The 24,750-nt window shown below is 43.0% G+C and overlaps 4 protein-coding genes across 4 annotated transcripts; 3 read left to right on the forward strand and 1 right to left on the reverse strand.

The window, feature by feature from the left end:
- The first annotated feature begins 57 nt into the window (after window positions 1–57).
- LOC5518043 (leukocyte receptor cluster member 1 homolog) lies at window positions 58–4,906 on the forward strand. The gene is made up of 8 exons (XM_001638026.3): window positions 58–222; window positions 384–483; window positions 1,738–1,881; window positions 2,635–2,749; window positions 2,924–2,993; window positions 4,120–4,252; window positions 4,515–4,675; window positions 4,753–4,906. The coding sequence occupies exons 1-8, from the start codon at window positions 200–202 to the stop codon at window positions 4,820–4,822; spliced, it is 816 nt and encodes a 271-aa protein (XP_001638076.1). The 5' UTR covers window positions 58–199; the 3' UTR covers window positions 4,823–4,906.
- LOC5518094 (U6 snRNA phosphodiesterase 1) lies at window positions 4,898–9,614 on the reverse strand. The gene is made up of 9 exons (XM_048720558.1): window positions 9,197–9,614; window positions 9,052–9,101; window positions 8,424–8,513; window positions 7,762–7,954; window positions 7,507–7,560; window positions 6,212–6,251; window positions 6,035–6,100; window positions 5,729–5,812; window positions 4,898–5,462 (listed from the first exon to the last, which is right to left on the reverse strand). Exons 1-9 carry the CDS (start codon window positions 9,412–9,414, stop codon window positions 5,349–5,351), a joined length of 909 nt encoding a protein of 302 aa, XP_048576515.1. The 5' UTR covers window positions 9,415–9,614; the 3' UTR covers window positions 4,898–5,348.
- An 8,076-nt stretch (window positions 9,615–17,690) lies between these two features.
- LOC5518042 lies at window positions 17,691–21,191 on the forward strand (the record flags this gene model as incomplete). Its single annotated transcript, XM_032362619.2, has 2 exons — window positions 17,691–20,042; window positions 20,923–21,191. Coding segments are annotated over 2 exons (2,520 nt in total), but the record flags the coding sequence as incomplete, so codon positions are not given.
- LOC116601124 lies at window positions 21,176–22,902 on the forward strand. The gene is made up of 3 exons (XM_032368076.2): window positions 21,176–21,279; window positions 21,544–21,605; window positions 22,662–22,902. Exons 1-3 carry the CDS (start codon window positions 21,176–21,178, stop codon window positions 22,820–22,822), a joined length of 327 nt encoding a protein of 108 aa, XP_032223967.1. The 3' UTR covers window positions 22,823–22,902.
- Window positions 22,903–24,750: the final 1,848 nt, after the last annotated feature.

Consider the following 24,750-nt stretch of genomic DNA (forward strand, 5'->3'; position numbering starts at 1 on the left):
GACTGAACCTTTCGAAGCTCTATCGTATATTTTTCCGAGGATCAAAACAAAAGCTAAGGACAAGTGCAGAAAGACATAAACGCCCTCGGTACTTCAGTCTGGTCAGCACCAATATATAAACGCGCATGCGCTCTGCGCCTGATAACTAGTTCCCAGGCTTGAAGATGAAGACTGTTTTGAAGATGGCTGAAGAAAAACGATGAATATCTTACCAAAGAAAAGGTACCGAGTTGTAATTCTTCTCGGAATTATACATATGCTATTCAGTTGATGTGTTGAAATTAGAACACCTTTTTGCAATGTCTTGTTATCATAATGTATTTTTGTTACACATGTCTTTTACCGTAATCCTTATCTACCTTTTTTCTTTTAATCTTATGTAGCTGGCATGTTCGTAACAAGGATAACGTTGAACGTGTTAGAAGGGATGAAGAAAATGCAAGATTAGAAGAGGAAAAGAAAGCAAAAAGGGCCGCTCTTGCTGTAAGTGTTAGGAGTTTCCTTTAGTTCTGGGGAGCCACTCAGAAGGTTTGAAAAACGCCATCAAATAGATTTGGAGATTGGATTTGACTGTAATCGGTATTTTCTTTATTAAAAATAAGTATTTATAAATAAATGATATTTCTATTCATAAGTTTTGCCAGGTTAAGAATTTAACCCTTCAAAACCGAGTAAGCATAATTTTATTGTTTGACTCCCTGCTAGCAGAGGCCTCTTTTCTCTGTATTTCGCTGGACTGGCGTTCGCAAGGAAAAGCGACTTCTGCCATGGGTCGAAACTTTGTTTGATCAAATTGCCGTCCATGATGGTTGATCGGGGCACATGCTCCGTTCATTATTTACTGGCCACTATTTGAGCCCACAATGACTAGCACATGCGTGAAGCATATATCCGCAGCGGGATAATAAGCTCGCATTCTAAACGGTGTCCTCCGTAATATCACACAACGAATTATAAAAGAAGCCATTTAATGCCTTATCTTCACTCAGAATTTTTTGACTACAGAGTCAATCTTCCATTTACAGCTTTTGCATATTCTCCTGGAATAAGCTGATCTAAGTTTACCAAAAAGTTTGGTAACGTTTTCTTCGAGTCCAACAATATTTACATTGAAGAGACTTGCCTGCTTAGATGTCTTGAAATTTATCCCACAAACAAGACAAAACTCGTCTTTGCTGCATTTGCGTTCAATCTGTTTAGTGACGTTTTAGGTGATTGAAATTGAGTAGTTGTTTTCTTTTTTCGAAGAGGAGAACCAACCTGAGTTTGATTCGTGATTTGCCACAAAACCTATGCAAAGCATTTTGAAAGCTTTCCCGCGATGGTACGGGTTTAGGCATGTCATGCGGTCGCTTAGGAACGCTCACGCATGTGCAACGAAAACAGTTTTAACCCATGGCAGAGGTCTCTTTTCCTCGTGAATGCCAGCCAAGTGAAATATAGCGAAAAGAGGCCTCTGCTAGCAGGGAAATTGTCTGACAGCTCTAGGAAGACAACGGCACAAAAAAATAGCTTTTACAAACTTTCTTAGATTTGCATATCTATGATATCAGGGGCGGATACAGGGGAATAAATACCTTTGCCTGCTCGACTTTGCTGACGCGACAAATCCAATTTAGCATGAAGTATTTTAAGATCTATGTAGTGACCTACAAAGGATCACTGGATCAGTTGTAAGCCGTCTATCTGGCCATCATTCACCCCCCATTTTGAAGTCTACTACTTTTCTCCTACTAGGAACAAGAAGCAAGAACTGCATCCTTACGTGCTAAATCTCGCAGTGGTGCTGGCAACCAAAAAGAAGATGGTTCCACAGCACTTGTGAAAGCTAGCAGTGAAAAGCCCAGGCATTTGAACTTTTTTCAGGACATCGAGGATGGGGTAAAACACTAACGTGATAGACAAGACACTTAAACTTTTTGTGGACATTGAGGATTAGGTAAAACACTCACATGATTATATACTTTAACTTTTCCAAGGCATGGAGAATGAGGTAAAACACCCACATGATAGACCGGCATCAAGGATGGGGTAGAACACCCACATGATAGACCGGCATCAAGGATGGGGTAGAACACCCACATGATAGACCGGCATCAAGGATGGGGTAGAACACCCATATGATCAACCAGACACATTAACTTTCTCCAGGGCAATGAGGATGGGTTATGAGTTTTTTTTTTTAAATGCATCGTCAAGGATCCAGACTCTATTAATGGGGGTTTGCAAACCCCATACAGACTTGAAAGTTATTGTGAAATGGGGTAGATAATACAGAAAATGTACAAAAAATCATCCAAATGGTGGATGGATAGCCACCCAATCCACCTCCCCTGGATCTTCCCATGAAATGATAAGATCATGTAGACCCAGACACACATCTACAGAAACCTGAGCTTCTTACAATGACAAATCTATTAAAACACAAACTCTTTTTGACGCTGATTATGAAGTAAACAAATTACTTTTGACAATGACAGTACTGTACACGAAAACCCACATTTTAAACTTCTTAAAGACACTGAAATGATAACTTCTTGTACTCATTCCTTGTTGGTTGTACTTAGTCATTTTTTGTTTTATGTACTTGAAGTTGATACACATGGCTTACCATGTGTTTTGCTCTCTCGGCAGCTGAAGCAGGGTTCTAATGCTGAGTATGAGGCTGAGCGTGAGGCCGAGCAGGAAAAGCAGGAGAAAGCCATTGGCCTCTTGACATATCTTGGACAAAGTGCCTCTGAAAAGCATTGTAAGCTGGTGAATCCCTCTTCAGTTCATTTTTTGCTTTCAACCATCTCTACTCACGCCCACTACACATACGTGTAAAGGGAAGTTTTGCATGAACTTAACAAGATAGGCCGAACAGGAGATTTCTTTACATTTTTTTGTAAAAAGCACAACATTATATGGTTCTGTGTTTCAGCAGAGAGACCATGGTACCTTAAATCTGGCTCCAAATCCACCAGTCAACCCAAAAGTGATGAAGATCATGAGTAAGTTTCAAATTATATTTTTTTATTTTGGAAAGACAACTGGCTATGTGCACGGAAAAACAACTATTTTGTCTGTTATAAAATAACAAGACATTCTTTTTGGCTAAAATTTGGCATGTAGATAGGCCTTTGACGAAGAAATTAGTGTAACTTCAGTTTTGCAATACTTGTTTCCGAGTTGCCAAACATACAACGTGAGAAAATAGAAAATTTCCGCGTAACATTTTCCAAGTTAGTAAACAATTTAATCTTTTATCTTCCAAAATAAGCTATATTATGTACCAAAATCCATACTGCCTCAATGCACAAGGATCATAGTTTCTTGTTGTGGCTCGCGCCTATTCAAGAATGATTTAAAAAAAATACAATTATGTGATGATGACTAAATGTCCATTTTTCACCCAAGAAAAAAGTACCTGAAAGTAAACTGCAAAGAAGCCAACAAAGTAAAACCTTATAAGCCTTTATACTTAGCAGATAGAGTGCACATGAGGTGTACTTTGATATCCCTATACGAATAGCTCGAAGGCGACTTGTAATTGTATAAGGTTAAAAAAAATTGAGCAATAAACTGAAATGTCAACATGCTATTCTCATTTTCACCCTAACGTTGCCCTTAGCGTTGACCTGAGCATTGCCCTGAGGGTTGACCTGAGCGTTGACCTGCTGAAGGTTGCTCTGGGCTTTGACCTGCTGAGCGTTGCTCTGAGCGTTGACCTTCTGAGGGTTGCCTTGAGTGTTGTCCTAGCGTGCGCCATTTATTGCCTCGGCAGATAAATGCGATGTCAAAATCTGGGAAAGAATGACTTCTGGAGTCTAGAGAGGGAGCAAAGGAAAAGCTCAGGTCAACGCCCCTAGGGCAACACTCAGCAGGTCAAAGCTCAGGTCCACGCTCAGCGCCTTAGGGCAACGCTCACACGAGTGTTGATTGGTTTTTATGTAATTGTTGGTGGCACAAGGGGAGGCACTTATTTTAAGGACAACCCAAAGGAGCAAAATAACCTACAAGAACCATAATTAAACAGGTTTTAATGATAAAATGTAGTGGCAGTTTATTCAAGAAATTAAGGCATTTGTGAATAGATGTCCCTTAATACCCTGTAATGATTTTCTCCCTTATTATTAGTCTGAGAGATGCCAAACGTAAAGATGCAATGGACCCTTTGAAAAGCATGACCAAATACCTGGAGGCCAGGAAGGAGAAGGGCAAGGAGGGCAAAGAAAGACAGGAAAAGCACCATCACAAACACAGCAAAAAGGTTGTGTCATGATCTAGCAGGAAAATTAAGAATAGTTTGAGGGGGGCAAAGAAAGACAGGAAAAGCACCATATAACTGCCATGTCTTTATTTCAAGTATACTATAATAACTGCATTTTGGGGGGGTGGGGTGGGGGAGGGTGCCATTTGACAAATATTTTGCACCTTAGGGGGGTAATTCCAAGCAGAGCAGTTTTTGTTAGCTGGAAATTATTAGATCCCAAAACAAGCCAATGATTTATTTCAAAAGCTATGTCCCACAGGACAAGTCAAGCACAGAAAAATCCAAAAAGAGCCTAGAACAGCTGAGAGCTGAGAGACTAAAGCGTGAGAGAGCTGAGCGCGCAAGGGGACTGGAGCTACTCTCCTCGTCAAGGGGAGAGTCAAAGAAGGCAGAGCCAGCTATAGAAGATAATCCATACAGGCGAGTCACCGACCAAGTAGTGTTGCTGCTAGAGTACTTTTTGATTAGAATTTACTGACTTTAACTTGTGTTCTTAGGTACAACTCACAGTTCAATCCAGACTTAGTTCGCAAGCCAAGAAACCACCCTAGATACAGCCCATATTAGAAAATACATGTTATTTAGCATCTTGAATAGTTGTATATAATGTACACATAGGTGGAAAGAATTAAATACAAAAACTTCATCACAGTAATTTATTTCTTTTTTTAACTATGTATTATATGGTGGTGGTAAAGTATATATGCACAATGGATTATAGAAAATGTTGAAATAGTTTTAGCTAAAAAACAATTTCATTCACTAACATTTATATACATGTCTGTATACTGATATCAATATTTCCAGCTCTATACCCATATTTCCCTTGCTCCAAATTATACCTTTTGATATTGTGTACAATATATAGTGGAAACCTATTTGCAAGGTACACATTTATAGAAAATTAATGGAGCTATCTTTTATCATGAATTTTACAATTGTCCTACAAGGTGTCTAAAGTTGGGTTCTACTGTACTGCTCAATAAATATTCACTTGGACTCATTATTACTACACTGGAAGGCTTTGTGATTGTTTTGGCAGAATAGAAAGAGTTATTTATTAATACCTGATCTAAGTTTATTACTTATGCCACTAGCTGAATGGAAAGTTAAAGAGCTTGTTGCCAATGCGGCAATGCACTTGGTTTGGAGTAAAAGCCAGACAGTCTGCTGCAGACATCTCCATCACTAAACTATCAAATGCATCCTAGGAGAGACAAAAGGGCTATAGGAAACATACACTGTATATATCACCACTGTAAAATTATCATGGTTTTGCAGACTCTAAAACCTTTTTTTACATTTCTAAGGCCTTGAAAGGAAAAAAAAAAGTCTCAAAAAGTCTGATTTTTCTTGGACTCCATGAAGGTGGTGACAAGCTGAGAGAAATCTTCAAAAGGCAAGAGTCCCTTCAATCTCAACATATTCTGGTGTATATACATTTCAGACAACAGACAAATAAACTGTAATCACCTGGATCTGTTTGATGTGTTTTTCCATCAAATGTTCGTGAATATCCCCAAGACACCATGCGATGCTCACATGAAATGATGGATCCTAGAAATAATACATCACAACTTGTACACAGAGTTTTATAAATAATTTCAAGTACAAAGAAGAGGTCCCTTAATGGATAATGTACTCAAACTTTACAAAGCCTGAACAAATCCTTAAGATTTACTGTAATCAATTTATTTGGTTAGCTTGTACAGTACATGATGACTAGTTTTTCAATAGTATTTGACAAATGATTCTGGACATAAGTAATAGGTACTTTACCTGGTAGAATGTAGGCAGTGCAAACTCTTCTAGTACCTCATCCACATTACAAACAAGTGATGACAACTAGAAGATTTAGCAGAAATTGGTAATGATTATTCAGAATAATATTTTCCAATAATTATTCGGAATAATAATAATTATTAAGTAATCATTGAAACAAGTCTCCAACTATACCTTTTTATGCCCTGATAGAATTTTGAGTCCAATAAATGACCTATAAAAGAAAAAGAAAGAAAGCTCAATCAAAACAAGTTAAGAGAAAGTTGGTGGGGTGTGTTTGGCTTATGTCTGTGGGGTATGTCTGGCTATAGTGTATGTCTGTGGGGTGTGTCTGGCTGTAGGGTGTATCTGTGGGGTGTGTCTGGCTATAGGGTGTGTCTGGATAAAGGGTATGTCTGTTGGGTGTATCTGTGGGGTGTGTCTGGCTATAGGGTATGTCTGTGGGGTGTGTATGGCTATTGGGTATGTCTGTGGGGTGTGTCTGGCTATAGGGTATGTCTATTGGGATTGGGTGAACTGTTGGGTGTGTCTGGCTATAGGGTATGTCTGTTGGGTGTGTCTGGCTACTGGGTATGTCTGTGGGGTGTGTCTGGCTATAGGGTATGTCTATTGGGTGTGTCTGGCTATAGGGTATGTCTGTGGGGTGTGTCTGGGTATGTCTGTTAGGTGTGTCTGGCTATAGGGTATGTCTGTTGGGTGTGTCTGGCTATAGGGTATGTCTGTTGGGTGTGTCTGTGGGGTGTGTCTGGCTATAGGGTATGTCTGTGGGGTGTGTCTGGCTATAGGGTATGTCTGTTGGGTGTGTCTGGCTATAGGGTATGTCTGTTGGGTGTGTCTGTGGGGTGTGTCTGGCTATAGGGTATGTCTGTGGGGTGTGTCTGGCTGTAGGGTATGTCTTTTGGGTGTGTCTGGCTATCGGGTATGTCTGTTGGGTGTGTCTGGCTGGCTGTAGGGTATGTCTGTTGGGTGTGTCTGGCTATAGGGTATGTCTGTTGGGTGTGTCTGGCTGGCTGTAGGGTATGTCTGTTGGGTGTGTCTGGCTATCGGGTATGTCTGTTGGGTGTGTCTGTGGGGTGTGTCTGGCTATAAGGTATGTCTGTTGGGTGTGTCTGGCTGTAGGGTATGTCTGTTGGGTGTATCTGGCTGTAGGGTATGTCTGTTGGGTGTGTCTGGCTGTAGGGTATGTCTGTGGGGTGTGTCTGGCTATAGGGTATGTCTGTTGGGTGTGTCTGGCTATAGGGTATGTCTGTGGGGTGTGTCTGGCTGTAGGGTGTGTCTGTTTGGTGTGTCTGGCTATAGGGTATGTCTGTGGGGTGTGTCTGGCTGTAGGGTATGTCTGTTGGGTGTGTCTGGCCGTAGGGTGTGTCAACACAAGTAGCCCAACGTCTTAAAAGAAATTAATAGTAGAAGATGCCCATGGTGAAGGCTACAGGTGTCAGGTGATGTAGGTTGCCTGGTGGTGGATATACCTTGTTTTGTCATCATTTGTGTAAAATTCTGGAGATCCTAAAATACAGTGAAAACTGAAAGGTAATTAAAAGATAGTTTAAATGGGACACAATGGCTTCAATGGCAACTTCTGTCTGTCTACTGTCTAGACATGTGACACGGCTACACTGGGTTTATCAAGACTTCCACCAGCTGTTCTTGTCAACAAACACAGACCACATAACAATTAATAATATTTTTTATGAGAATAAAAAAATTGACAGAAGATTTTGTACCTGTGTTTTAAAGCAAATGCAGATTTTAACTGATCCACAATGCTGTTGATCCAGTAATGACGAATAGGAACAGTGCGAGATAGACTCAAGTGAAGCTCATTGCAGGGGAAGAGATGCATTTTGGGTACCAGGTCAGACGGCAGTGACATAACGAAAGATTCAATCAGGGATGCAAGGTCACTGGGACCAAACACTGCACATAGAAACAAATATTTAAGACAAGTTTTGTATTATGAGTGTACTGACACATAACTTCCCGTAAGTGGTCCTTGGTACAGCTTGTGGGGTGCAGTGTGTTAGTGCATGGCTCATTGTGCAGGTGGTCCCTAGGTACAGCTTGTGGGGTGCAGTGTGTTAGTGCATGGCTCACTGTGCAGGTGGTCCCTAGGTACAGCTTGTGTGGTGCAGTGTTAGTGCATGGCTCACTGTGCAGGTGGTCCCTAGGTACAGCTTGTGTGGTGCAGTGTGTTAGTGCATGGCTCATTGTGCAGGTGGTCCCTAGATACAGCTTGTGTGGCGCAGTGTGTTAGTGCATGGCTCACTGTGCAGGTGGTCCCTAGGTACAGCTTGTGTGGGGCAGTGTGTTATGCATAGATCAGTATGCAAGTGGTTCATACTGTCATGTCAAAGCTCACCCTCCAGGAAGGAGGTCTAAGACATACTTGGGATATAGACATGAAGAGCCCAGTTTCCTGGAAAATGCTCAAATGTCCGAACTCTTCCTTGATGGTCTTCTAAGGACTCCTGGGAGTCTGAAACACACAAACAGAAACAATCATTATAAAATGGTATTTTTCTACTGTTCTCACTGATGTTAGCAAAAACCAGGGGTGACTTGAAAATGTTAGCCCCGTTATTGTGAGAAATCCCTGTCCTATCCATAGACTCCATACCTGTCAACTCTCCCGCATAAGCCAGGAGTCTCAAGATTTTGGAGCCCTTCCCCCAATCTCCTGCATTGAGCACAAAATCTCCCACTTTTTAGCGATTTTTATCGCTTCCAAAAAAATATTATAAAGAAAATTGTCATTTTGCCTATTTTCTATTTTTCTATTTGAAACAGTAATTCCCTTGTGTAGCACAATTTATCTTACACCCTTGTGAGATCTATAAGTGGATTTGTTAGGGAGAGCTTTCTATGCGGCAAACACCTGCAACCCACCCCTCCCCCCCCAAAAATGAATTTTTTTCAAGCCTTGAGATTTTCGGAGGTTGACAGGTATGAGACTCTGTGCTCAACTATAAAACATTTTCTTATTCAATCACCAAATTTATAAACGATTTGAGTACCTTTCTTCCTGAACATGTCTAAGATTCCTTCAGGTATCGGAAGCGGGGTTCTTGAAAATCAACAAACGATGATTACGAACATGTTACTAGTTTTAAGTACTTATTATTTATAACTACGCAAAATGACTACTCTTTAGTTACGTACTGTTGTTGTTGCTCTTTCTCAACAGATCCCACTTTCCTCGCCTTTTTGGTTGCTCCGTACGAGGTTTGCTCGTCTATGAAAGTTCGCTTGTTTCCATGTAAACACTCTCCACTCTTAGACACTTTCTCGAATGGGTCATCTTCGCTACACTCTGAGCCCTCATCTTCATCGTAAGAGCTCATTAAAAGCGACAGACCGCTGCTTCCTTGGTCTGACATTACTTTGAGGTCATTATATTATCATACTGTTTAGCTGCATGCAGAAATAAGGGTGAAAGCCAGAGCAACTCACGTACGGATTCGAATAACGCGCGCCGCCATCTTGATTTGGTAACTACTTTAAGTACGCATCCTGAAGTGTATCATCAGATAGTGTATACCACACCATACGTACACACGATACACACCATCCACAGCTATCTACACCATACACAGCCATCCAAACCATACACACCTATCTACACCATACACAGCTATCTACACCATACACAGCCATCCACAGCTATCCACACCATACACAGCTATCCACATCATCCACATCTATCCACACTATACACAACCATACACACCATACACAGCTATCCACACCATACACAGCTATCCACGCCATACACAGCTATCCATGCTATACACAGCTATCCACAGCTATCTACACCACACACAGCTATCTACACCATACACAGCCATCCACAGCTATCCACACCATCCACACCATCCACAGCTATCCACACCATCCACAGCTATCCACACCATCCACAGCTATCCACACCATACACAGCTATCCACACCATCCACACCATCCACAGCTATCCATGCTATACACAGCTATCCACATCATCCACATCTATCCACACTATACACAACCATACACACCATACACAGCTATCCACACCATACACAGCTATCCACGCCATACACAGCTATCCATGCTATACACAGCTATCCACAGCTATCTACACCATACACAGCCATCCACACCACACACAGCTATCTACACCATACACAGCCATCCACAGCTATCCACACCATCCACACCATCCACAGCTATCCACGCCATACACAGCTATCCATGCTATACACAGCTATCCACAGCTATCTACACCATACACAGCCATCCACACCACACACAGCTATCTACACCATACACAGCCATCCACAGCTATCCACACCATCCACACCATCCACAGCTATCCACACCATCCACAGCTATCCACACCATCCACAGCTATCCACACCATACACAGCTATCCACACCATCCACACCATCCACAGCTATCCACACCATACACAGCTATCCACACCATACACAGCCATCCACAGCTATCCACACCATCCACATCTATCCACACTATACACAACCATACACACCATACACAGCTATCCACACCATCCACATCTATCCACACTATACACAACCATACACACCATACACAGCTATCCACACCATACACAGCTATCTACACCATACACAGCTATCCACACCATACACAGCTATCCACACCATCCACAGCTATCCACACCATCCACAGCTATCCACACCATCCACAGCTATCCACACCATCCACAGCTATCCACACCATACACAGCTATCCACTCCATACACAACCATCCACACCATACACAGCTATCCACACCATACACAGCTATCTACACCATACACAGCTATCCACACCATCCACAGCTATCCACACCATACACAGCTATCCACACCATACACAGCTATCCACACCATACACAGCCATACACACCATACACAGCTATCTACACCATACACAGCCATCCACAGCTATCCACACCATCCACACCATCCACAGCTATCCACACCATCCACATCTATCCACACTATACACAACCATACACACCATACACAGCTATCCACACCATCCACATCTATCCACACTATACACAACCATACACACCATACACAGCTATCCACACCATACACAGCTATCTACACCATACACAGCTATCCACACCATACACAGCTATCCACACCATCCACAGCTATCCACACCATCCACAGCTATCCACACCATCCACAGCTATCCACACCATCCACAGCTATCCACACCATACACAGCTATCCACTCCATACACAACCATCCACACCATACACAGCTATCCACACCATACACAGCTATCTACACCATACACAGCTATCCACACCATCCACAGCTATCCACACCATACACAGCTATCCACACCATACACAGCTATCCACACCATACACAGCCATACACACCATACACAGCTATCTACACCATACACAGCCATCCACAGCTATCCACACCATCCACACCATCCACAGCTATCCACACCATCCACAGCTATCCACAGCATCCACAGCTATCCACACCATACACAGCCATACACACCATACACAGCTATCTACACCATACACAGCCATCCACAGCTATCCACACCATACACAGCTATCTACACCATACACAGCTATCCACACCATACACAGCTATCCACACCATACACAGCTATCCACACCATACACAGCTATCCACGCCATACACAACTATCCACACCATACACAGCTATCCACACCATACACAGCTATCCACACCATCCACAGCTATCCACACCATACACAGCTATCCACACCATCCACAGCCATCCACAGCTATCCACACCATCCACACCATCCACAGCTATCCACACCATCCACACCATCCACAGCTATCCACACCATCAACAGCTATCCACACCATCCACAGCTATCCACACCATACACAGCTATCCACACCATACACAGCTATCTACACCATACACAGCCATCCACAGCTATCCACACCATACACAGCTATCCACACCATACACAACCATCCACACCATACACAGCTATCCGCACCATACACAGCTATCTACACCATACACAGCTATCCACACCATACACAGCTATCCAGACCATCCACAGCCATACACAGCTATCTACACCATACACAGCTATCCACACCATCCACAGCTATCCACACCATCCACAGCTATCCACACCATCCACAGCTATCCACACCATACACAGCTATCCACACCATACACAGCTATCCACACCATACACAGCTATCCACACCATCCACAGCTATCCACACCATCCACAGCTATCCACACTATACACGGCCATACACGGCCATACACAGCTATCCACACCATCCACAACCATCCACACCATCCACAGCCATCCACAGCTATCCACACCATACACAGCTATCCACACCATCCACATCTATCCACACTATACACAACAATACACACCATACACAGCTATCCACACCATACACAGCTATCTACACCATACACAGCTATCCACACCATACACAGCTATCCACACCATCCACAGCTATCCACACCATACACAGCCATACACAGCTATCCACAGCTATACACACCATACACAGCTATACACAGCTATCCACGCCATACACAGCTATCCACGCCATACACAGCCATCCACAGCTATCCACACCATCCACAGCTATCCACGCCATACACAGCTATTCACACCATACACAGCTATTCACACCATCCACAGCTATCCACACCATCCACAACCATCCACACCATACACAGCCATACACAGCTATACACACCATACACAGCTATACACAGCCATCCACACTATACACAGCTATCCACACCATACACAGCCATCCACAGCTATCCACACCATCCACAGCTATCCACGCCATACACAGCCATCCACAGCTATCCACACCATCCACAGCTATCCACGCCATACACAGCTATTCACACCATACACAGCTATTCACACCATCCACAGCTATCCACACCATCCACAACCATCCACACCATACACAGCCATACACAGCTATCCACAGCTATACACAGCTATCCACACCATCCACAGCTATCCACACCATACACAGCCATACACAGCTATCCACACTATACACAGCTATCCACACCATACACACCTATCTACACCATACACAGCTATCTACACCATACACAGCCATCCACAGCTATCCACACCATACACAGCTATCCACATCATCCACATCTATCCACACTATACACAACCATACACACCATACACAGCTATCCACACCATACACAGCTATCCACGCCATACACAGCTATCCATGCTATACACAGCTATCCACAGCTATCTACACCATACACAGCCATCCACACCATACACAGCTATCTACACCATACACAGCCATCCACAGCTATCCACACCATCCACACCATCCACAGCTATCCACACCATCCACAGCTATCCACACCATCCACAGCTATCCACACCATACACAGCTATCCACACCATCCACACCATCCACAGCTATCCACACCATACACAGCTATCCACACCATACACAGCCATCCACAGCTATCCACACCATCCACATCTATCCACACTATACACAACCATACACACCATACACAGCTATCCACACCATCCACATCTATCCACACTATACACAACCATACACACCATACACAGCTATCCACACCATACACAGCTATCTACACCATACACAGCTATCCACACCATACACAGCTATCCACACCATCCACAGCTATCCACACCATCCACAGCTATCCACACCATCCACAGCTATCCACACCATCCACAGCTATCCACACCATACACAGCTATCCACTCCATACACAACCATCCACACCATACACAGCTATCCACACCATACACAGCTATCTACACCATACACAGCTATCCACACCATCCACAGCTATCCACACCATACACAGCTATCCACACCATACACAGCTATCCACACCATACACAGCCATACACACCATACACAGCTATCTACACCATACACAGCCATCCACAGCTATCCACACCATCCACACCATCCACAGCTATCCACACCATCCACATCTATCCACACTATACACAACCATACACACCATACACAGCTATCCACACCATCCACATCTATCCACACTATACACAACCATACACACCATACACAGCTATCCACACCATACACAGCTATCTACACCATACACAGCTATCCACACCATACACAGCTATCCACACCATCCACAGCTATCCACACCATCCACAGCTATCCACACCATCCACAGCTATCCACACCATCCACAGCTATCCACACCATACACAGCTATCCACTCCATACACAACCATCCACACCATACACAGCTATCCACACCATACACAGCTATCTACACCATACACAGCTATCCACACCATCCACAGCTATCCACACCATACACAGCTATCCACACCATACACAGCTATCCACACCATACACAGCCATACACACCATACACAGCTATCTACACCATACACAGCCATCCACAGCTATCCACACCATCCACACCATCCACAGCTATCCACACCATCCACAGCTATCCACACCATCCACAGCTATCCACACCATACACAGCCATACACACCATACACAGCTATCTACACCATACACAGCCATCCACAGCTATCCACACCATACACAGCTATCTACACCATACACAGCTATCCACACCATACACAGCTATCCACACCATACACAGCTATCCACACCATACACAGCTATCCACGCCATACACAACTATCCACACCATACACAGCTATCCACACCATACACAGCTATCCACACCATCCACAGCTATCCACACCATACACAGCTATCCACACCATCCACAGCCATCCACAGCTATCCACACCATCCACACCATCCACAGCTATCCACACCATCCACACCATCCACAGCTATCCACACCATCAACAGCTATCCACACCATCCACAGCTATCCACACCATACACAGCTATCCACACCATACACAGCTATCTACACCATACACAGCCATCCACAGCTATCCACACCATACACAGCTATCCACACCATACACAACCATCCACACCATACACAGCTATCCGCACCATACACAGCTATCTACACCATACACAGCTATCCACACCATACACAGCTATCCAGACCATCCACAGCCATACACAGCTATCTACACCATACACAGCTATCCACACCATCCACAGCTATCCACACCATCCACAGCTATCCACACCATCCACAGCTATCCACACCATACACAGCTATCCACACCATACACAGCTATCCACACCATACACAGCTATCCACACCATCCACAGCTATCCACACCATCCACAGCTATCCACACTATACACGGCCATACACGGCCATACACAGCTATCCACACCATCCACAACCATCCACACCATCCACAGCCATCCACAGCTATCCACACCATACACAGCTATCCACACCATCCACATCTATCCACACTATACACAACAATACACACCATACACAGCTATCCACACCATACACAGCTATCTACACCATACACAGCTATCCACACCATACACAGCTATCCACACCATCCACAGCTATCCACACCATACACAGCCATACACAGCTATCCACAGCTATACACACCATACACAGCTATACACAGCTATCCACGCCATACACAGCTATCCACGCCATACACAGCCATCCACAGCTATCCACACCATCCACAGCTATCCACGCCATACACAGCTATTCACACCATACACAGCTATTCACACCATCCACAGCTATCCACACCATCCACAACCATCCACACCATACACAGCCATACACAGCTATACACACCATACACAGCTATACACAGCCATCCACACTATACACAGCTATCCACACCATACACAGCCATCCACAGCTATCCACACCATCCACAGCTATCCACGCCATACACAGCCATCCACAGCTATCCACACCATCCACAGCTATCCACGCCATACACAGCTATTCACACCATACACAGCTATTCACACCATCCACAGCTATCCACACCATCCACAACCATCCACACCATACACAGCCATACACAGCTATCCACAGCTATACACAGCTATCCACACCATCCACAGCTATCCACACCATACACAGCCATACACAGCTATCCACACTATACACAGCTATCCACACCATACACAGCTATCCACACCATACACAGCTATCCACACCATACACAGCCATGCACACCATACACAGCCATACACACCATCCACAGCTATCCACACCATCCACAGCTATCCACACCATACACAACTATCCACGCTATACACAGCTATCCACAGCTATCCACACCATACACAGAATGACTTGGGAACGAGAGTAAATTTGCGCACGCGCATAGTCCGATCATCACCACGTGGACAGTCTTGTCGTTAGACTTTCTTGTTGAATGACTTCAACTCAAAATGGTAAGCAATATAGTATATATACGGCGTTGGTGGGCCAAGGCCTAACTTGACAGGACATGGCAAACATATGAAAACTAAATTGAAGCTATTGTACGATTGCAATTAGTCTTTCTATGTGCCATTTTCGCCCACATTTTTATTTATTCGCTTAACCTAACCTCAATCATTTTACATATACTTTGATAATCAGAATTCACGAAAATTAGATTAGCGGTCAGATTAAGAATACAAGAGAACTAGGTTAGCGGTCAGATTCAAATTTAATGTACTTTGAGAATATTTCCTATCAACCAAAAAATCATTTAGCGTTCATCTTTCTAACTTTTGCCCAGGATTCTTTGTTGTTGGCAAAAAACGTAGTAACGTAGTCTCAAGTAAATTTTATTTTAATTAATAATCCCGGCATATTTGACATTGAATGGGGCACCAAAAATATTAAACCTTTATCTGAGAGCAATATTCCAATGACAGCTGTATGGTGTGGATAGCTGTGTATGGTGTAGATAGACGTGGATAGCTGTGGATAGCTGTGTATGGTGTGGATGCTGTGTATTATGTGGATGGTTGTGTATGGTGTGGATAGCTGTGTATGGTGTGGATGCTGTGTATTATGTGGATGGCTGTGTATGGTGTGGATAGCTGTGTATGGTGTGGATAGCTGTGTATGGTGTGTATGGCTGTGTATGGTGTGGATGCTGTGTATTATGTGGATAGCTGCGTATGGTGTGGATAGCTGTGTGTGTGGTGTAGATAGCTGTGTATGGTGTAGATAGACGTGGATAGCTGTGGACAGCTGTGTATGGTGTGGATGCTGTGTATTATGTGGATAGCTGTGTATGGTGTGGATAGCTGTGTTTGGCTGTGTATGGTGTGGATAGCTGTGTATGGTGTAGATAGCTGTGTATGGTGTGTATAGCTGTGTATGGTGTGTATAGCTGTGGATGGTGTGGATAGCTGTGGATGGTGTGGATAGCTGTGGATGGTGTGGATAGCTGTGTATGGTGTGGATAGCTGTGTATGGTGTGGATGCTGTGTATTATGTGGATAGCTGCGTATCGTGTAGATAGATGTGTATGGTGTGGATAGATGTGGATGAAGTTGATAGCTATACTATCCTATACAAAAATGCTTATTCTAGCCATATTTTCTTAATTAATTAGAACGTTAATTAGAGCTGTGGATGGTGTGGATAGCTTTAGTATTTTTTGTATCGTGTGGATGGCCGATATAACGACTGATTTCTGAGCTGTTTTGCTGATCGTAATTACAAGAGCGAATTTCGTAGTTCTTGGAGATGCGGAAAATGAAATTATCGAGAAAGGTTTGGACGAATTCGAGAAGAATCCAAGACATCCAAGATACTACTTTTGTATCCAACCGTCCTTTGAAGACGCCATATTGGTACCCAAGATGTTTATTTGGTGCCCAATGCATCATTTCGGGGCTGTTATATTGTGCCCCGATCACAAGTGTAGGATGAGATTCCATGCTTGGACATCGAAAACCAAGACAAGAAACTTCGAAGAACCAAGGCTGGTTTATGACTTGTTCGGTAATATCATACTTGTCCAGGCCATTTACAAGTGCCCTCACAGTCTCGAGAACAGAAAATCATCCGGACACAGGTATTTGTCTGCCTCAGAAACGATTTTAAAATGTCTACCAAGGGATGTTACAGTAAAATTCCCAATTAAACTATTTTACCGATCTGCATGTTCCCAAGCCTTGCTTGATTACATAATCGTGCACATTGGTCGAGGGCAAACATTCTTGGAGCTAACCGAGGACATTTCTTCGATGAACTTTCGATCTTATACACAGTTGAAGGATGGCGCGAACGGCAGTGTAGGATCATTTCACAACAGCGAGGTTTATTCATTCCCAAGTAATGATCATTTAATGTACATGTTCCTGGCGTACTTTGCAAGTAAGGAAAATTTGTTTCAAGTAGAAATGAACCATCTTCCATGCTCTATTCTGTCGTGTGACCACACGTTCAAGGTCAGCAAACACATCGGAGTGATACGGATAACGGATCAAATGTTTGTCAACCAATTCGAAAACATTTTTATATGGCTCAATGATAATGGGCAAGTTGTTACTTGGAGATTGACACGGAGTACTGCTTTTAAAGAAATTGAAGACCTGTTAAGAAATTTCAAAGATCAACTTGACGCAAAAGGACAAGATTTGAAAATGATAATTGTTGATGACTGTTGTTCAGTCAGACAATCGTATCACAGAATTTTCCAAAATGTGCCAGTCTATTTAGATCTATACCACGCTTGTCAGCGGTTTATCAAAACGCTCCCAAAAGGCTCCCCTTTTTCACAAAAAATGGCTAAGGAGTTCGGGCTTATTTTTCGGTCGGATGGAGATACTGGCGACCAAAGAAAACAAGTGACGCCTGAACCGGACATCATTGAAAGTAACATGCAAATGTTTATTAGTAAATGGGAATCTCGTTTAGCCCTTGCAAGCGCCGATGCGTGTAAAAATATACGCAAGCATATAAAAAAAGGTTGTTGTTCTGGAATTCCTCCCGGAGTTGGCACGCAAAAAAATGAGCGACTTCATAAGTACCTTAAGCGATCACTTCTTGGAGGAGCTAATACTATTTCTCCAGAGCTTGCAGTGGCTATCTTTACGATGGTGTTTTATGTTTGGAGCCAAAAAAGGTCCCCAAGCGCCAAAAAGCATGTTTCAAATAGCAGAGTGGTACCAATAGTTCCTGTGGAGAGCAATATCCAAAATTTATTTAGTACAGTTTCTTCTCTGCGAGACCACCCGAAATTTAAATGTGATAATATTCCGAAGGAGATTCCTGCCGCAGTATCAGCGGAACAAATGAACGTTTCAACTGCCACAGTTGGATCTGAATGTGATGTGCCAAATGGGTATCGCGGCATTCCTCCTGGTCAAGTTTCCGCTCTAAAAAACGAGACCGTGATAAATTATGTAATTAGCAGAGCTCTACACCTGGTTGAGATCCTGTCCTCAGTCGATACGCAGTGTATTTCAAGAGACTTCGATGTATTTGATTTTCCATTTTCGGACCTGAAAACAATGATCGCGTCTATTCAGCCGGACGATAAAACGCCCAACATCCAAATTGACATGAACAGGGAATGTCTGAACAGGCATTTGGCCTCTTTCGGTTTAGAAATTGACGCAGTACCCGGCGATGGCGATTGCTGCTTTACCAGCATCATGAAACAGATCTACAGATGCTTCGAATCTAATGACGAGGAATATTGTGACTTTTTGAGGTCACTAGGATTTGTGGGTGATATAAAGAAGGATGTCATGCAGCTGCGATATTTATTCTGCAACGAGATCAGAGGAAACAGTGCAAAGTATGCACCTTGTGTTGACTTCGATATAGACACAGGAGTGTTGAAGTTTTCCACATCGGGTTGGTTTAGAGGTAGCATGGGTGATTTGTGCGTGCTCGCATGTAGCAATCTATTGAAAGCACCGATTTTTATCATAACAGCACAGCCGCGATGCCCGTACTTACCCTTTATACCGACAGAAATCCGAAGTACCCGAGTTTTATACGTTGGTCCATCCTTGGTCATTATGATTCTACTCGTGGTGAGTATTAGATGTTACCTAAGGGGTTCGACCATTTAATCCTTTGGTGGGGGGCTTAACTAGGACACATGTAGCGCGCAACATTGTAGCCGGATACATGTTTCCTTCGTCCTGGTTTAGCCACCCAGGAAACATTGTTGCGCACAGCAAATGTTTGTGGTTTGATCACAAAAAATTGTTTATCCTAGTTTAGCTACTCGAGGAAACATGCAGGACACAAACTAAATGTTGCGTGCTACATGTGTCCTTGTTAAGCCCAGTACAGCCTTTATGCTTTCTTTCTCGACCAAGAGCAACCACGCGAGTAAGCAATAGGGAAAAAATTAATCATGAGCTAAATTTTAGATGAATTCTACATTTGTACCGCACTGTTGCACCTAAAGGCGGGGAAATAGAGGTACAAAATCGCTCATCTTGTCGCGCAACATTTTGCGCGACAAGATGAGCGATTTATATATACCATTACACTTCCATCAGTAATCCTTGCGATCGTTACGATCCTGGCGACTAAATGAAACCACCCCGCACGTTCTCTGTTTTCTAACCCAGCGATCACGATCGCTACAGTCGCTACGATCACTATTTTCATATGATAGTTACGATCGCTGGTGACTGTTTTTCAGCGAATTTGTTGATTATATGGAAACCAGCCTAAAGTAAAGCGATGCCTATTTATCCTTTGATTGATCCTTTTAAACGAGAATGTTTGGATGCGATTACAGAATTTGAAGCGTATACGTACGAATCGGGTAAGATTTGAACACGTAAGCGCAAAGAAAATGAACTCGGTTGGACTTGCCATAGTAACATTTTACGTGTAGTTTTTGATTCGGAGTGCAAAAATAAAATTTCAATGTGTGGATCATTTTTTACATTCCAGAGTGCGCACAAGCAGATGAAGACGAAGACCCTGAGCGGTATGACAATTTGTCATCCCAGACTGGGAAACAGGGATGCAACTGTGGGGTCATGTCAAAGCATAGGAGGAAGACCTGTACCGGTGCTTGTTGCATTCCAAGCACTGTGTCAAAATGTTCTTGTGTTGTAGAAGGGAAGACATGCACGCGGGCATGCCGTTGTAGAAATTGTGAGAATCAGACAGTACAGGTCAGAACAACACTTTATTCAACTACATGCACGTGTGGAAAAGGAGAAGGAAAAGGTTCATCATGCGTAGACGCGGCACGAAAGTCCAGGTGCCCCTGTTTGGGAAAAAATGCATACTGCTCAGTTGGCTGTAAGTGTCTCAATTGTGGGAATTCTGACAATTCCTCTGCGAGTCCCGATTTTCTCGTCAAGGCGGAAATAGGTCGAGAATCAAGCCCGAGGAATACAAAAGAAAGAAGGGCGCTGAATTCCTAGCAGAAAAGGGTTTTGAGATAAAGTCCGGCCCTTGGACTCAACTAGAGAGTGTAGTTTTATTGTTAGTATTAGAGTTGCTCGAGTCAAGCAAGCCATTAAACCCTAACAGCATCGCTGACCTTTACAACTTTATTGCTAGCTCAAAAGTAACCAGGGAGCTGGCTCTGCCCATTGGATTTAAGTCATTTTCTCAAGTTACAGGTAAGCTTTCTTATCTTCGCAAGAAGCATGGCGTGTTTAAAACGTTAATAGAGCTCAGGGGCGGATACAGGGGGGTGGATTGGGTGGATATCCACCCCTCTTTATAAGAAAAATTAAGAAAAGTCACTTTGTTTGAGGGACGGGAGGTACTGTCCATGTGCCTTCGCCATGCTTGACTTTGCTGACGCGACAAATCCAATTCAGCTTGAAGTATCTTTAGATCTATGTGACTTACCAAAAAACACTGGATCAGTTATCAGCCGACTTCTGCCTTTATCCACCCCCCATTTTGAAATTCTGGATCCGCCACTGGAGCTCGTAATTTATAATCATATGTAAAACTTTTGCGACAAACCTCTTCGTCATCCGACATATTCTCATTTCCAGGTTTCTGCTTGGCCTCGTTTCTATTCTATTTATAAACAAAAAAAACAAGATGGCGGTCGGTCGTGTAACAAATCTCTCGAGTCATTACCCCGGGGCGTTTTCAATGAAAAATATAGACGTTTTTACGGTTACGGTTAATGCGAAAACCATTGTTTGAAATTATTTCACTTCTTACAGTTTACCTTTTTTTAGCTAGCTTAAATTAGTTTATCCTTGCGATTATATGGAAATCAGCCTTTTGCGTAAGCTGTGATAAGCACAATTTTTTTTTGTGTGTGTGTGATGCCCCAATTAATATCCTCATATTCACGAGCACAAAACGACACTCTCCTCCGCTGGAACGTCATATTCCGTCGTTTCTATGTGTTCTGATGCCAAAAGTTGCTGGGAAAGATTTATCTGTTCCTTTTTCCAGCAGATAGCTCGAAAAACACTTTCCCAGCAAATTACGGGTCGATATTGATGGGTCGTAATTGAAAAAGAAGTACACCCGGCCCATAAATGACGGTGTTTGTAAATATTCCCTCGCCTTTTTCGCAAATTCTAAAATGAAACTGAAATGTCATTCCGTTTTTTGGCAACTTGATATCATTTATCCTCTACAGGTTGAATAAATATTCTTTTATTTTTTGTGAATTATCACTAAATACTCTTCGTATTTCCTTTCAGGAATCAAAACATCCAAGAATCTGTGCAACCTGTGTAATAGGAGAACACAATCCAACATGGTTTTGTGTCCATCGTGCCAGCAATGGCAGCATAGAGGCTGCGCGAAAATAAGTCTCTCTGACTACACATCCAACTGGCGCTGCGTCTTTTGTAACAACTGATTCTTATACACTGTCTTCTTGAGTTACAGATAGAAAAATACTTGCTCTAGAAAATGAAATAAAAAATTTTCCAGATGACACCATTCTTATCCCTATTTTGTTACATATTTCAGTTCACATATTTTGTTGCCACGTCGTGGGCTGCTATGTTTTGGGGGTGGTTCGTAATTTTTTTCAACGCAGTTTTAGGGGAAGGTCGGGATTCCCTTGGTCGGGATAAACCTTGTTTAAGGAAAGGGATATGATTTTTAAACAGTGCTACCGGTTCCTGATTTTTTGTGGAAAGAAAAGGTTTTGAAAACAACTGATTGATGCTAACGGCTCATCGAAAATTTCCCTCATATCAACTCAGACAGTAGTCTGAGTAGTAGTCGGGGAAAAGGCGCCTGAAATTCAGGCTACCCAGACTGTGGAGTTGAAATGTGAAAAAGATGTCGGGAAAAAAAACGACACAGCCACCTAGATCCCAGTGAAAACAAACTATCGCGCCCCCAAAATATTCACACTCCCCATGAAACATAAAATGGTCCTTCTCGTCCCTGCACATCTCTTTCACGGATACCAATCTGCAGGGCCATTTTGTTCACCATTCGGGACGAGGGCAAGGTTGGTGGCGAAAAAAATCGAGCAAGCTGACACTGCATTATCCTGGGTTCTTTTTTACATTGTTTTTTTTTTAGGTCAGTCATTGACGCCATTCATTGGTTTGACCTACCACTAATTGAAAAAGGTTTCTCTAAATATTGACCGGAAAACTACTGTAAACAACAAACTATCTAAAAAAAATCTTGCACGGAAAAGCCTTATGAAATTTATATAATAAATATTCTCGCCCTGCAACAATATTATTAAACTGGGTCCAGGAGTAGTTTTGAGAAAGGTTAGAAATATCGAACAATCATTCCCAAAAGGGGAGATGAATATTGAACAATTATTCCCCAAAGGGAAGATGAATATCCACGAAAATTCCGAGATACAAGAGCCAATCAGAGCGCGCAAAAATCGCTATCCACTGGTTTGGGGGAAACTAATGGTGGATATATCCTGCCGCTGTTCATCTACCCTGAGGCTAAGTTCAAACGTCGTATTATCCATGAGCCGTATTAAATGCAAATGCATGAAGATGAAACAATCGATTCGATTCATTTACATGCATTTGCATTTAATACGGCTCACTCATAATACGACGTTTAAACTTAGCCTGAGGGGAATAATTGTTTTAGTATTCCCCAACTCAGTTAGATTAAATAAGAATTTGTTTTTAATATTACCGAAAAATGTCTTAGATTGGCATTGAATCTTGCGCGCGACGCGAATTTCGAGTTACTCGGATATCCCAAGATAAAGGAGCAAATCAAAGCTATCTACTGGTTTGGGGAATACCTAAAGTTGGTTATTTACCGGCTTGAAGGTCCGTATAGTTAAATTGTGACCGAGGTTCTGAATAGGTGCTGACCGAGGCCATTTTGAGATCAGTGAATTTTCAGAGATGAAAAATACGACGAGCATCCCTATCAGTTCGGTTAAAGCTTTGGATTGCTGTGTATAGTGTGGATAGCTGTGTATGGTGTAGATAGTTATGTATGGTGTGGATAGCTGTGGATGGTGTAGATAGGTGTGGATAGCTATGGATGGTGTGGATAGCTGTTGATGGTGTGGATAGGTGTTCACGGTGTAGATAATTGTGGATGGTGTAGATTGTTGTGGATGGTGTGCATAGCTGTGGATGGTGGAGATAGCTGTGGATGGTGTGGATAGCTGTGGATGGTGTGGATGGTGTGGATAGCTGTGTATGGTGTAGATAGCTGTGTATGGTGTGTATGGCTGTGTATGGTGTGTATGGCTGTGTATGGTGTGGATAGCTGTGGATGGTGTGGATAGCTGTGGATGGTGTGGATAGCTGTGGATGGTGTGGATAGCTGTGGATG

The sequence above is a fragment of the Nematostella vectensis genome, chromosome 13 (genome assembly GCF_932526225.1).
Source record: "Nematostella vectensis chromosome 13, jaNemVect1.1, whole genome shotgun sequence".
Lineage (NCBI taxonomy): Eukaryota > Metazoa > Cnidaria > Anthozoa > Actiniaria > Edwardsiidae > Nematostella > Nematostella vectensis.